The sequence below is a fragment of the Rhinoderma darwinii genome, chromosome 5 (assembly GCF_050947455.1).
Source record: "Rhinoderma darwinii isolate aRhiDar2 chromosome 5, aRhiDar2.hap1, whole genome shotgun sequence".
NCBI lineage: Eukaryota > Metazoa > Chordata > Amphibia > Anura > Rhinodermatidae > Rhinoderma > Rhinoderma darwinii.
The window spans coordinates 292383686-292395984 of NC_134691.1; the positions used below are offsets into that span (position 1 = coordinate 292383686).

At 47.3% G+C, this 12299-nt stretch overlaps 1 protein-coding gene across 3 annotated transcripts in view; it reads left to right on the top strand.

The window, feature by feature from the left end:
- Positions 1–12299, top strand: part of FAM221A (family with sequence similarity 221 member A) — a 48915-nt gene that overhangs the window by 4941 nt on the left and 31675 nt on the right. Inside the window, exon 1 of one of the 3 annotated variants that reach the window (XM_075827287.1) lies at positions 10044–10255. The exons of 1 other annotated variant lie outside the window; for it this stretch is intronic. In XM_075827287.1, the coding sequence (XP_075683402.1) occupies positions 10194–10255 (62 nt within the window). In that variant the 5' untranslated portion in view covers positions 10044–10193. Of the gene's footprint in view, positions 1–10043; positions 10256–10416; positions 10485–12299 lie in introns of those variants that run through there. One more of the 3 variants, XM_075827288.1, reaches the window with a different exon arrangement.

The following is a 12299-nucleotide window of genomic DNA, read 5'->3' on the forward strand; positions in this document are numbered from 1 at the left end:
AGTACAACTGGGCGTGTATTATGTGCATACATCGGGGCGTGTTTACTACTTTTACTAGCTGGGCGTTGTGTATAGAAGTGTCATCCACTTCTCTTCACAACGCCCAGCTTCTGGCAGTGCAGCACTGTGACGTCACTCACAGGTCCTGCATCGTGTCGGCACCAGAGGCTACAGTTGATTCTGCAGCAGCATCAGCATTTGCAGGTAAGTAGCTACATCGACTTACCTGCAAACGCCGATGCTGCTGCAGAATCATCTGTAGCCTCTGGTGCCGACACGATGCAGGACCTGTGAGTGACGTCACAGCGTGATCTCTGGAGAACACGGCTGTGTCTGCACTGCCAGAAGCTGGGCGTTGTGAAGAGAAGTGGATGACACTTCTATACACAACGCCCAGCTAGTAAAAGTAGTAAACACACCCCGATGTACGCACATAATACACGCCCAGTTGTACTTTTACTTTTCAACACGCCCAGTTGTACTTTTGCAAGCCTCATTTGCATAAATACGAAAATGGTCATAACTTGGCCAAAAATGCTCGTTTTTTAAAAATAAAAACGTTACTGTAATCTACATTGCAGCGCCGATCTGCTGCAATAGCAGATAGGGGTTGCTAAATCTGGTGACAGAGCCTCTTTAAGTGAAAGCCCAGAAACTTGAGACTTTGTGTGGGTGGTAGAACCGACTTTTCTATATTGAGGGAAAATCCTGCTTCTCCTAGTAGTGAGATTGTGGAGAGAGAAGTGTGTCCACATTGGAATGGAAGAGGAGGAGGTCATCTAGATATATTAGGCACGTTACGCCCGATGACCATAGATGTGAAACTAGCAATTTCATGACCCTTGTGAATGTGTTAGGGTATGTGCACACGGTAGCTGTCATTTACGTCTGAAAAGACAGACTGTTTTCAGGAGAAAACAGCTGCCTCGATTCAGATGTAAATTCTCCTCCTCGCATTTTGCGAGGCTTCTCTGACAGCCGTAAATTTTGAGCTGTGCTTCATTGAGTTCAATGAAGTACGGCTCAAATTACGTCTGAAAGAAGTGTCCTGCATTTCTTTTGACTAGGCTGTATTTTTACGAGTCGTCGTTTGACAGCTGTCAAACGACGACGCATAAATTACAGGTCATCTGCACAGTACGTCGGCAAACCCATTCAAATGAATGGGCAGTATTGTAGCCCTATTTTCAGACGTAAAACGAGGCATAATACGCCTCGTTTACGTCTGAAAATAGGTCGTGTGAACCCAGCCTCAGGCATTGGAGTGGCAAAACACCATGCGTTTTGGAACTATATAAATGGAAGGCATCCTTTAAAGTCTATTTTTATTAGTTACATGTCCTTCTCTAGAAGGTACCTCAGTTCTGTCATGCTCTCCATGCGAAACCGTTTTAAGGGTTTCACATTTAAGACTGGTCTTATGGACAGTCTGATTTTGGACAGGAAAGATGTGACTTATCCAGCTCTATTCTCCCGGGTGGGCCAGAGATATATTTCCGAGATAGGGCTAATTTTAGCACCATGTCCAAGGAATTCTTGGTGGCGAACTTTGGGGTGTGCCTTTGGAGGGGATAAGAAAAAAGTGGCAACGTAAGGCCATGTTTCATTATGTTTGTGACCCAACGGTCCATGGAGATTTGGCCCCACGTTCTGAATTGAACTGACGAAAGAGAGATTGTGTACTTAACTGACTAGGATTTCTTAGCGGGTCCACGTCTGGAAGGATTTGCTCTCGCCTTGGTAAATGGTCTGGTGAAGAAGCTCTTGGGTTGTCCAGGATTATCACAGATCTGTCTTTGGGACTTGAATAAACGGCCCTCTGAACGAAAGGGCTTTTTTTGAGAGTATGGGTTTCTTTAGTTCAGCAAATTTTTTGCGTGCCATGTATCTGGCTTTCACCTCATGCATAAATTCAGGACCAAACCGATTACTATTTTCCAGGTTAGGAAACTCATGAGATTAAAGAGCCAGTTCCGCCATGCGGTCAGCCATTTGGCTCTTCACACGTTAAAGATGTGATTAAAGGTTTGACCTATTAGGCTGGATTCACACGAGGTCATTACGTCCGTAATTGCCGGACGTATTTCGGCCGCAAGTCCCGGCCCGAACACAGTGCAGGGAGTCGGGCTCCTAGCATCATACTTATGTACGATGCTAGGAGTCCCTGCCTCTCCGTGGAACTACTGTCCCGTACTGAAAACATGATTACAGTACGGGACAGTTGTCCTGCAGCGAGGCAGGGACTCCTAGCATCATACATAACTATGATGCTAGGAGCCCGGCTCCCTGCACTGTGTTCGGGCCGGGACTTGCGGCCGAAATACGTCCGTCAATTACAGATGTAATGACCTCGTGTGAATCCAGCCTTAACAGTACAGCCCTAAGCATTTAGAGGTGTGGAGAGTTCCCCCTCTTGCTCCGCTTTAGTTAACATAAGAAGCAAAGGACCCGCCGCATCCGAAAATTTTTAATTGAATGTGTTTAACCCCCTAAGGACGCAGCCTTGTGTTGGCCTTAAAGAGGCTCTGTCACCAGATTTTCAAACCCCTATCTCATATTGCAGCAGATCGGCGCTGCAATGTAGATTACAGTAACGTTTTTGTTTTTTTCAAAAACGAGCATTTTTGGCCAAGTTATGACCATTTTTATATTTATGCAAATGAGCCTTTCTTAAGTACAACTGGGCGTGTTTAAAGTTAAGTACAAGTGGGCATGTATTGTGTGTGTACATCTGGGCGTTTTTACTTGTTTTACTAGCTGGGCGTTGTGAATGGAACTGTATGATTCTGACGAATCAGCATCATCCACTTCTCTTCGTTAACACCCAGCTTCTGGCAGTGCACAGACACACAGCGTGTTCTCGAGAGATCACGCTGTGACGTCACTTCCTGCCCTAGGTCCTGCATCGTGTCGGACGAGCGAGGACACATCGGCACCAGGCGACAGAGGCTACAGTTCATTCTGCAGCAGCATCGGCGTTTGCAGGTAAGTCGATGTAGCCTCTGTCGCCTGGTGCCGATGTGACCGAACACACTGCAGGGAGCCGGGCTCCTAGCATCATAGTTATGTACGTCGCTAGGAGTCCCTGCCTCTCCGTGGAACTACTGTCCTGTACTGAAAACATGATTACAGTACGGGACAGTAGTTCCACAGAGAGGCAGGGACTCCTAGCGTCGTACATAACTATGATCAGTGGCGTAGCTATAGGGGTCGCAGCGGTTGCAAATGCAACCGGACCCAGAAGCCAGGGGGCCCGCAGCCCCCCGCACCACATCAATGAAAAGTTACTATAGTAACTGGGGCCTATATAATAAACTACACGGGCCCCTGTTACTATAGTAACTGACCGTACTTACCTCTTTCTTCCTGGAGTGCATCAGAGGTTCTGACGTCAGAGCATTGTGCGCAGCGCATAACGTCACGATGCTATGCGCTGCACACAGCATCCCAACACTTCATGGAGTGAGGACCTGCGGCCGAAGAGGAGGTAAGTTCAATTTTAGTGTCTTGGTGATGGGCTGGGGTCAGACACCCGGGACCCCCGCCAATTAGCTGTTTTGAAGGGGTTGCAGCCGCTCGTACGAGTGCTACTTCCCCTTCATTCCGGTCACTTTCTCACACTGAATCGCCGACACGGTCGTGTGCATGGGGCCTAAGGGTGGCGTCCCAAAAGGTCAGGCACCCACCTATCAAACCTTTATGAGCTGTCATAAAACTAAAAAAGGTTTGTTGTGGGACAAATCTCTTAATAACCTTTGGAAAACATTAATTGTAAGGCTAAGTTCATACTTGCTTTGTATTATCCATTACTCTGATCCATTTTTAGATCAGTAGAAGGATAAAAACGGTCCTGTTAAAAATCCTATTGAAATCAAAATAGCGAAAGCAAACGCATTACGTTTGTATCCGTTTTACATGTGACAGCAATAACAAAAATAACCCATCCGTAAGACATCTGTTTTTTTTTAATGCAGAAAAAGTCCTGTACTCTGCACTTTTATCTCCGTCAAAAAAGCAGATGACTAACATAACGGACGCTAATCGATGCAATTAAAAATACCATTGATTTCAATGGGGTTTTTAACTGATCCGTTCTTAACCTTATTCTGACCCAAAACGGATCAGAGTAACAGATTATACAACGCAAGTGTGAATTTAGCCTAAGGTGACAATACCAAATAATTCTTACAATGAAATTATCAATAATTATAAAAATGTGATTATTGGAAGCTTGTTGTCTGTGTTTTTTGTTTTTTTTAATTGGCGTGTATGTTCAGTATATGGTCCTGATACATACGTTCAGTGGTGGATCATCATTAGGGCAGTTCGGGCCTGTGTAGCGCTATATACAAGGGGGGGAGCGCTGTGTGGCACTATAGACAGGCGGGGTGGAAGTGCTGTGTGGCACTACATACAAGGGGAGCGCTGTGTGGCGCTATCTACTGGCGGGCTGTGTGCGATGCTATCTACAGGGGGTCTGTGTGGCTCTGTAACGTCCATGGCTGTGGACCGTCGTTCAGACTTACCGTCTGATGGCTCCGGCCATGGACGTCTGTGTTTCCGGCGGCATCTCCCTCCAGGGAGACGCCGGTACTCACTTCCGGGTTCTGTGACTGGTTCCCGCAGGGCGCGCGCGCCCGCGTGTGCACGACCTTAAAGGGCCAGTACGCGTCTAGCTGTCTATTATCAGTAATTAGCCCAGAATGCTGCTGGACTATAAAAAGGGCTCTGCCCACTAGTTCCTTGCCTGAGTGTTGTTGTCTACCTAAAGTTTGTCTTGCAAATGGTCTCCCAGTGTTTTCCAGTTCCCAGTGTTACCCATTCCTGCTGCCTGTACCCTGTATCCCATGCTATCATATCTACTGTGCCATCTACAGTGAGAGTCAAGTTGTGTCTCTGCTACTGTCTACACTGCCTCAGGTACCCGTTCTGGACTATAGACATTGTTTTGTACCTAGTTGGCCAGCTGCTATCCCGCTACGCGGTATGGCTCAGTGGGTCCACACCCCGCGCCGTGACAGTACGCTCAGGCCATGGACCCCGTTGGTCAATTCAAGGGCATGTCACCCTCCCAAGCCATGCAGGCGGACCTGCAGGATCTGCGAGCACGACAGGATCAACTTCTTGTGGCAGTAGACTCCATGGCACAGCAGCTAGGGGCGCTAGCTACTTCCTTTACTGCTCCTATTCAAGCTCCTCCGATCGACCCTTCTGCTACACCTCCTGGCAGCTCCGGTTCGGATCCTCGGTTCTCGCTGCCATTGCCACCTCGGTTACATGGAGACGCAAGTTCGTGCAGGGGGTTTCTGAATCAATGCCAAATCCACATCAAGCGTATGATTGCCCTATCGACTTGGTTCCTGATTCATCCCCTCCTCGCGGTAGAGTATGCCCTCTCTCCTTGCCTGAGACCCCGTCTATGTCAGCCTACATTAAGGAGAATCTGGAGAGGGGCTTCATACGAAAATCTTTGTCAAGAAGAAAGATAGATCCCTCTGACCCTGCATTGACTACCAAGGCCTCAACCAGATCACGGTGACGAACAGGTACCCTTTGCCTTTGATTTCAGAACTGTTTGATCGCATACGGGGCAAATTTTTCTCTAAGCTAGACCTGCGGGGGGCTTACAATCTAATCCGGATTTGATTGGGGATCGGGAGTTACTGGCCATCAAGCTGGCCCTGCAGGAGTGGAGACACCTACTGAAAGGCGCAGCTCATCCTATCCTGGTCTTCACGGACCACAAGAACCTGACTTTTCTACAGACGGATCAACGGCTGAATCCTTGTCAAGCCAGGTGGCCGTTGTTCTTTGCTCGGTTCCGTTTTGAACTCCACTACGGACCTGCTGACAAGAATGTGAGGGTCGATCCCTTGTCTAGGTCGTTTGAAACAGAGGACACTGTGGGGTCCCCGCAGAGTATTATTGATTCTTCCTGCAGCTTCTCTGTTAACCCTCTGCAAGTTAGAGACATTCCACCGGGAAGGACTTTTGTACGTCTGGCAGACAGAGGAAGAATCCTTTGCTGGGGTCACAGTTCCAAGTTGGCAGGTCACGTGGGTGCCCGTAAGACCCGAGACCTAATTGCCCATCAGTTCTGGTGGCCCACGCTGCCCAAAGATGTCATGGACGTTGTCTCCTACTGCACGGTGTCCGCAGCAAACAAAGTTGCCCACTCCAGACCAGCCGGTCTGCTCCAACCACTGCCTGTGCCCGATGCCCCCTAGCAGCATGTTGCTATGGACTTTGTCACAGATCTGCCTCTCTCTCTGCTGGATGCAGTGTGATCTGGGTGGTGGTGGATCGATTTTCTAAAATGGCTAATTTTGTTCCCGACTGGCCTGCCTTCTGCTGCTCGATTGGCCAACCTTTTCGTTCAACACATTTTCCGTCTGCATGGCTTGCCTCTGTATATTGTCTCGGATCGAGGGGTCCAGTTCACCTTGAAGTTCTGGAGAGCACTCTGCGGCCTCCTCGGTGTAAAGTTGGACTTCTCCTTGGCTTATCATCCTCAGTCCAATGGACAAATTGAAAGGGTTAACCAGATTATGGAGAACTATCTGCGGCACTTTGTCTCCAGACGGCATGATGACTGGGTGCAGTTGCTTCCGTGGGCTGAGTTCTCCTATAATAACCATACCAGTGAGTCCACCACCTTCAGTCCGTTCTTCATCATCTATGGCCAACATCCTCGTATACCCCTGTCTCTACTATGTCCCAGGTCTTGGGACAGAAGAGAGGTCTTGGGAGATAGAGGAGAACATCGATGCCCCTGTCCTCATGAAGAGATTTCTCTCCCACTCTGGCTCCAAGAAGAGGGGGCGTAAGAGGGGGGATACTGTAACATCCATGGCTGCGGACCGTAGTTCAGACTTACCATCTGACGGCTCCGGCCATGGACATCTGTGTTCCCGGCGGCATCTCCCTCCAGGGAGACGCTGGTACTCACTTCCGGGTTCTGTGACTGGTTCCCGCAGGGCGCGCGCGCCCGCGTGTGCACGACCTTAAAGGACCAGTACGCTTCCAGCTGTCTATTATCAGTAATTAGCCCAGAATGCTGCTGGACTATAAAAAGGGCTCTGCCCACTTGTTCCTAGCCTGAGCGTTGTTGTCTACCTAAAGTTGGTCTTGCAAATGGTCTCCCAGTGTTTTCCAGTTCCCAGTGTTACCCATTCCTGCTGCCTGTACCCTGTATACCGTGCTATCATATCTACTGTGCCATCTACAGTGAGAGTCAAGTCGCGTCTTTCGCTGCATCTACTGTGCCATCTACGGTGAAAGTCAAGTTGTGTCTCTGCTACTGTCTACACTGCCTCAGGTACCCGTTCTGGACTATAGACATTGTTTTGTACCTAGTTGGCCAGCTGCTATCCCGCAATGCGGTACGGCCCAGTGGGTCCACACCCCGCGCCGTGACAGGCGCTATTTATAGGGGGCTGTGTGTGATGCTATCAACAGCGGGTGTGTTGCGCTATCTACAGGGGGGGTTGTGGCGCTATCTGCATGGGGTGTGTGTGGCGCTATCTACAGGGGGTGTGTGTGGCGCTATCTACAGAGGGGGTGTGGTGCTATCTACATGGGGGTGTGTGGCACTATCTATATGGGGCGTGTGGTGCTATCTACATGTGGGGGTGTGGCGCTATCTACATGTGGGGGTGGGGCACTGTGTATGTGATGCTTTACTTTAGAGTGTGTGACCCAATTATATTCAGGGGCACAGTGTTTGGTACTATTTCATTCAGGGGCACAGTGTTTGGTACTGTTTCATTCAGGGGCACAGTGTTTGGTACGATTTCATTCAGGGGCACAGTACATGGTGCTATTATATTTAGGGACATAGTGTGTGGCACCATGATAATTTTATCTTCGTTTATACGTGTGGAAATGTTGGAAAAGTGAAGAGCCGAAGACATCTGAGTGGCAAATTCTGCAGAAATGGGTCTTGGCCGGGAGAAGTCGTCATGAAGTCTGCACTGGATGGAGAAGAAAAGAGGAAAAAATACTAATAGAATCTGAGAAGTCGTCACCTGTGAGTCACTAGATTTATAGAGAATCTGTCACCTCTCCTGATATGTTTATTATAGGAAAACCTTGTATTTCACAAAAAGTATTTGTGCAGTCCAGGACTGATAGACAAATTGGTGTTACCATTCCCCTTGTCAGGAGGATGTGTCCCTGCACAGTGTGATACTCTAAGCGATGGTTGGAAACTGTCATTATGTGGGGACACAGCCCTGTGACAAGGGGAATCGTAACACCCATTTGTTAATGCTTGCACAAAAAGGTAGTGTTAAAGGGAATGTGTTGCCAGCAAAACATGTATTTTTTTTTTTTTTTTAAATGAAACAGTTAGTGTATAGGTGATTAAACATTGTTCTAATTTTTTTATTTTTTTTCATGAGTCAGGAAATATTATAAATTGGATTCAATTTATAATATTTCCCAGCACTGGTCACTAGATGGAGCCATTCCCAAAATTGCAGCATTGCATGTGGTAAAGCAACCACATTGCTTTATGCTGCAAAATTGGGTAAAAATCCCTCGCTCTAGTGAGCTCTCAGAATCCCCCCCTCCTTTATCCTGGCTAGTGCCGGGATAAACGAGGGGTTTGAACGGTCTAACCTCCTACACTGTGTGTCGCAATTTTTTGAGCTAACACACAGTGTAGAAGGTTTAACATACAGTAGTAAACACACTGAAACACGAACATACATAGAAATAACTTACCTGCTCCAGTCGCCGCCGCTCCCTCCTGTCCATCCCCTCCGTCTGCTGCCGCTGCTCCATGTGCACAAGTCCGGAAGCCGCGACCGGAAGTAGTAATATTACTGTCCGGCCGCGACTTCCGGTCCACAGGAAAATGGCGCCGGACGGCGCGCATTTCAAATTGAACTGTGTGGGAGCGGCGCATGCGCCGTTCCCACACAGCGGCGTACATGATAGTGGATGGAACGGGCCCCGTTCGCAGTCCCTATGGGACTGGAGCTGCCATATTCCATGTCTGTATGTGTCGTTAATCGACACATACAGAAATGGAAAAAAAAATGGCAGCCCCCATATGGAAGAAAAAGTGTAAAAATAAAAAAAAGTAACACACAAACACACAAATTAATCCAAACGTTTTTAATAAAGCACTAACATCTTTAACATATTTAAAAAAAAATTGTGGTGACACTGTTCCTCAATAGTTACGCCGCGGTGGAGAAGGGGGGCCCAAGTTTGGGTAACAGCCCAGGGCCTATGGTCTAGTTAATCTGCCACCGCATACGCTGCATGGGGTCATAGACATCTATGGCTGTTTTTGGCATCCGCCTGGCAGGTAAATGTCAGTATACCTTTCATTTTGTTTTTTATTTACGATTTAGAAAAGTATAGCCTGATACGTTTCCCTATACAGTTGGCCACCACAAAAAAACATATAGCATGCGCTCTGCGTTTTTTTTTCTATTCAATATATGATATAGTTGCATACGCCATGGCTTTTCCTTGGCACAATAATATTGTACGGAGGATTGCACCCCATCACCCATGTTAGAAAAAGTAATACATTTATTCTAGTTGTGTCCCTCTTTACTGCAGCATGACAGGTCAGTGTAGCATAGGCTAAAATCAAACTAGAAGATATGCCTCATGCACACGACAGTATGCGCCAGCTGGGTCCCGCCAGTGATCCGTGGAAAGATGGGAATCACAGTTTGCGAATTTTAGCGGACAGCCATCCGGATTTTCAGCCCGTGCTCCCATACAAAGTATGCTAAAAAGCAAAAGATAGGACATGGCCCGGACACTTTCCCGCAAATATACAGGAAGGTGTGCATGGTCAATAGAAGTGAATTGTTCCATAACTGCAATTACGGACAAATTCTACGGTCGTGTGCACAGGGCCTCAAGTGAATGGGTCCGTGAAAACTATCGGATGCCACGAAAAACGTCCCGAGTGGCACTTGGACATGTGAAACTGCACTTAGAACTCCATACCAAGCAACAAAGGTAGACTTGGCATGCTGGGCCCTGTAGTTCCACTCAATGTAACTGGACCTGGTTGCACATTCCATGGTATGCAATGTTCACACCTCTGTAGGGACAGGTTGTGTTTCCAGGAGCCGCCCCTTAACCATCCTACTCCCTTCCCTTCCGTGTGAGGTCCTTCCTGGAGCAGCCCCCTCCCTCATTGAGCTGCCTGACAGGGAGCCATGGAGAGACTGCACTTCCAGGGAGCTGCGGCGGCTATAGATGACTATGTGGAGTACAGGAGGTGAGTGTCACACGTCTGTTAGATCCACTGCCGTGTGCACGTAATGAAGGTAAATGTGTGAACGAGCGTGTTGCTAGGCGACCAGAAAGTTGTTCAACGTTGCCATCTGTCATTGTACTCAATAAAGTTTCAAATGTTCACAAGTCATTATAAAAAGGCAGTTGCTTCTTTCTGCTTTTCTCACAGAATTCATGATGATGACTATTATCACAATTTACAGGAAATTGCTGTAGGTTTTTGCACAGCCTTGGCATTTGTTGTCAGAATATTGTGACTTATGTTATACGAAATGTGTTCATTAAAGTGTAGCTAAACGTCTGACAAACTCCTGACCAGTGGCGGATTAAGAAGACCATGGGCCCTGGGCTGTTACCCAAACTTGGGCCCCCCCTCTCCACCACCACCCTGCCGCGCCGTAACTATTGCTAACACTACCTAAACACTAGTACACTAAGTAGGCACATTATGCACAAAGTACACACAGTGCACAAAGTAGGCACATTATGCACAAAGTACACACAGTGCACAAAGTAGGCACATTATGCACAAAGTAGGCACATTATGCACAAAGTAGGCACATTATGCACAAAGTACGCAGATTATGCACAAAGTACGCACATTATGCACAAAGTACACAAAGTAGGCACATTATGCACAAAGTACGCACAGTACACAAAGTACCACATTATGCACAAAGTACGCACATTATGCACAAAGTACGCACATTATGCACAAAGTACGCACATTATGCACAAAGTACGCACATTATGCACAAAGTACCACATTATGCACAAAGTACGCACATTATGCACAAAGTACCACATTATGCACAAAGTACGCACATTATGCACAAAGTACGCACATTATGCACAAAGTACGCACATTATGCACAAAGTACCACATTATGCACAAAGTACGCACATTATGCACAAAGTACACAAAGTAGGCACATTATGCACAAAGTACGCACAGTACACAAAGTACCACATTATACACAAAGTATGCATAGTACACAAAGTACACACGAGTATGCACATTATACATAAAGTACACCTTGTAAACACATGAATATGGACATTAAACATACATGAATATGGACATTAAACATACATGAATATGGACATTAAACATACATGAATATGGACATTAAACATACATGAATATGGACATTAAACATACATGAATATGGACATTAAACACACATGAATATGGACATTAAACATACATGAATATGGACATTAAACATACATGAATATGGACATTAAACATACATGAATATGGACATTAAACATACATGAATATGGACATTAAACACACATGAATATGGACATTAAACACACATGCACTTACCTTTTATGTCTTCACTGCAGCTCTTCTCCTGCTCACAGCACAGAGCCCGCCGACAGTCTCCCCTCCCCCATGTCCCGACAGCTAGCAGCAGAGGAGAGATGTTTAGAGCAGGGAAGGGGGGCTGGAGGGGGAGCTTCTAAAGCAGCACAGACCACGGCTGCTAAGTAGAAGCAAAGCTCCCCTCGCCTGACAGGTGCGGTCCTGGCACCGGGGCTCCCTCCGGTGTTAGCGACGCCACTGGGCATGAGGGGGTTCGGGCGGTCATGGGCCCCCTGGGAGCCTTGGGCCCCAGGGAGCCTTGGGCCCCGGGCGACTGCCTGAAACGCCCTAATGATAACCCGCCACTGCTTCTGACGTGTAATAGTGACATGTCAGAAGTTTGTATTGGTGGGGGTCCGAGCACGGAGACCCCCACCAATCGCTAGAACGAAGCAGCTGAATTGCTCATGTGAGCGCTCAGCTGCTTCATGTCTGTTCGGCTTTTTCCAGAAAGCAAATGTGTCGGAGTACGGGCACATAGACTTTTTACTGAGTCCGTACACCGATACATTTATTTCCGGAAAAAGAGTTTTGTCAAACGTTTAGCTACACTTTATGGTTTTAACCCCTTCCCGCCGCAGCCCTTTTTCAGATTTTCATTTTAGTTTTTTCCTCCCAACTTCGAAAAGCCATAATGTCTTTATTTTTCCATCGA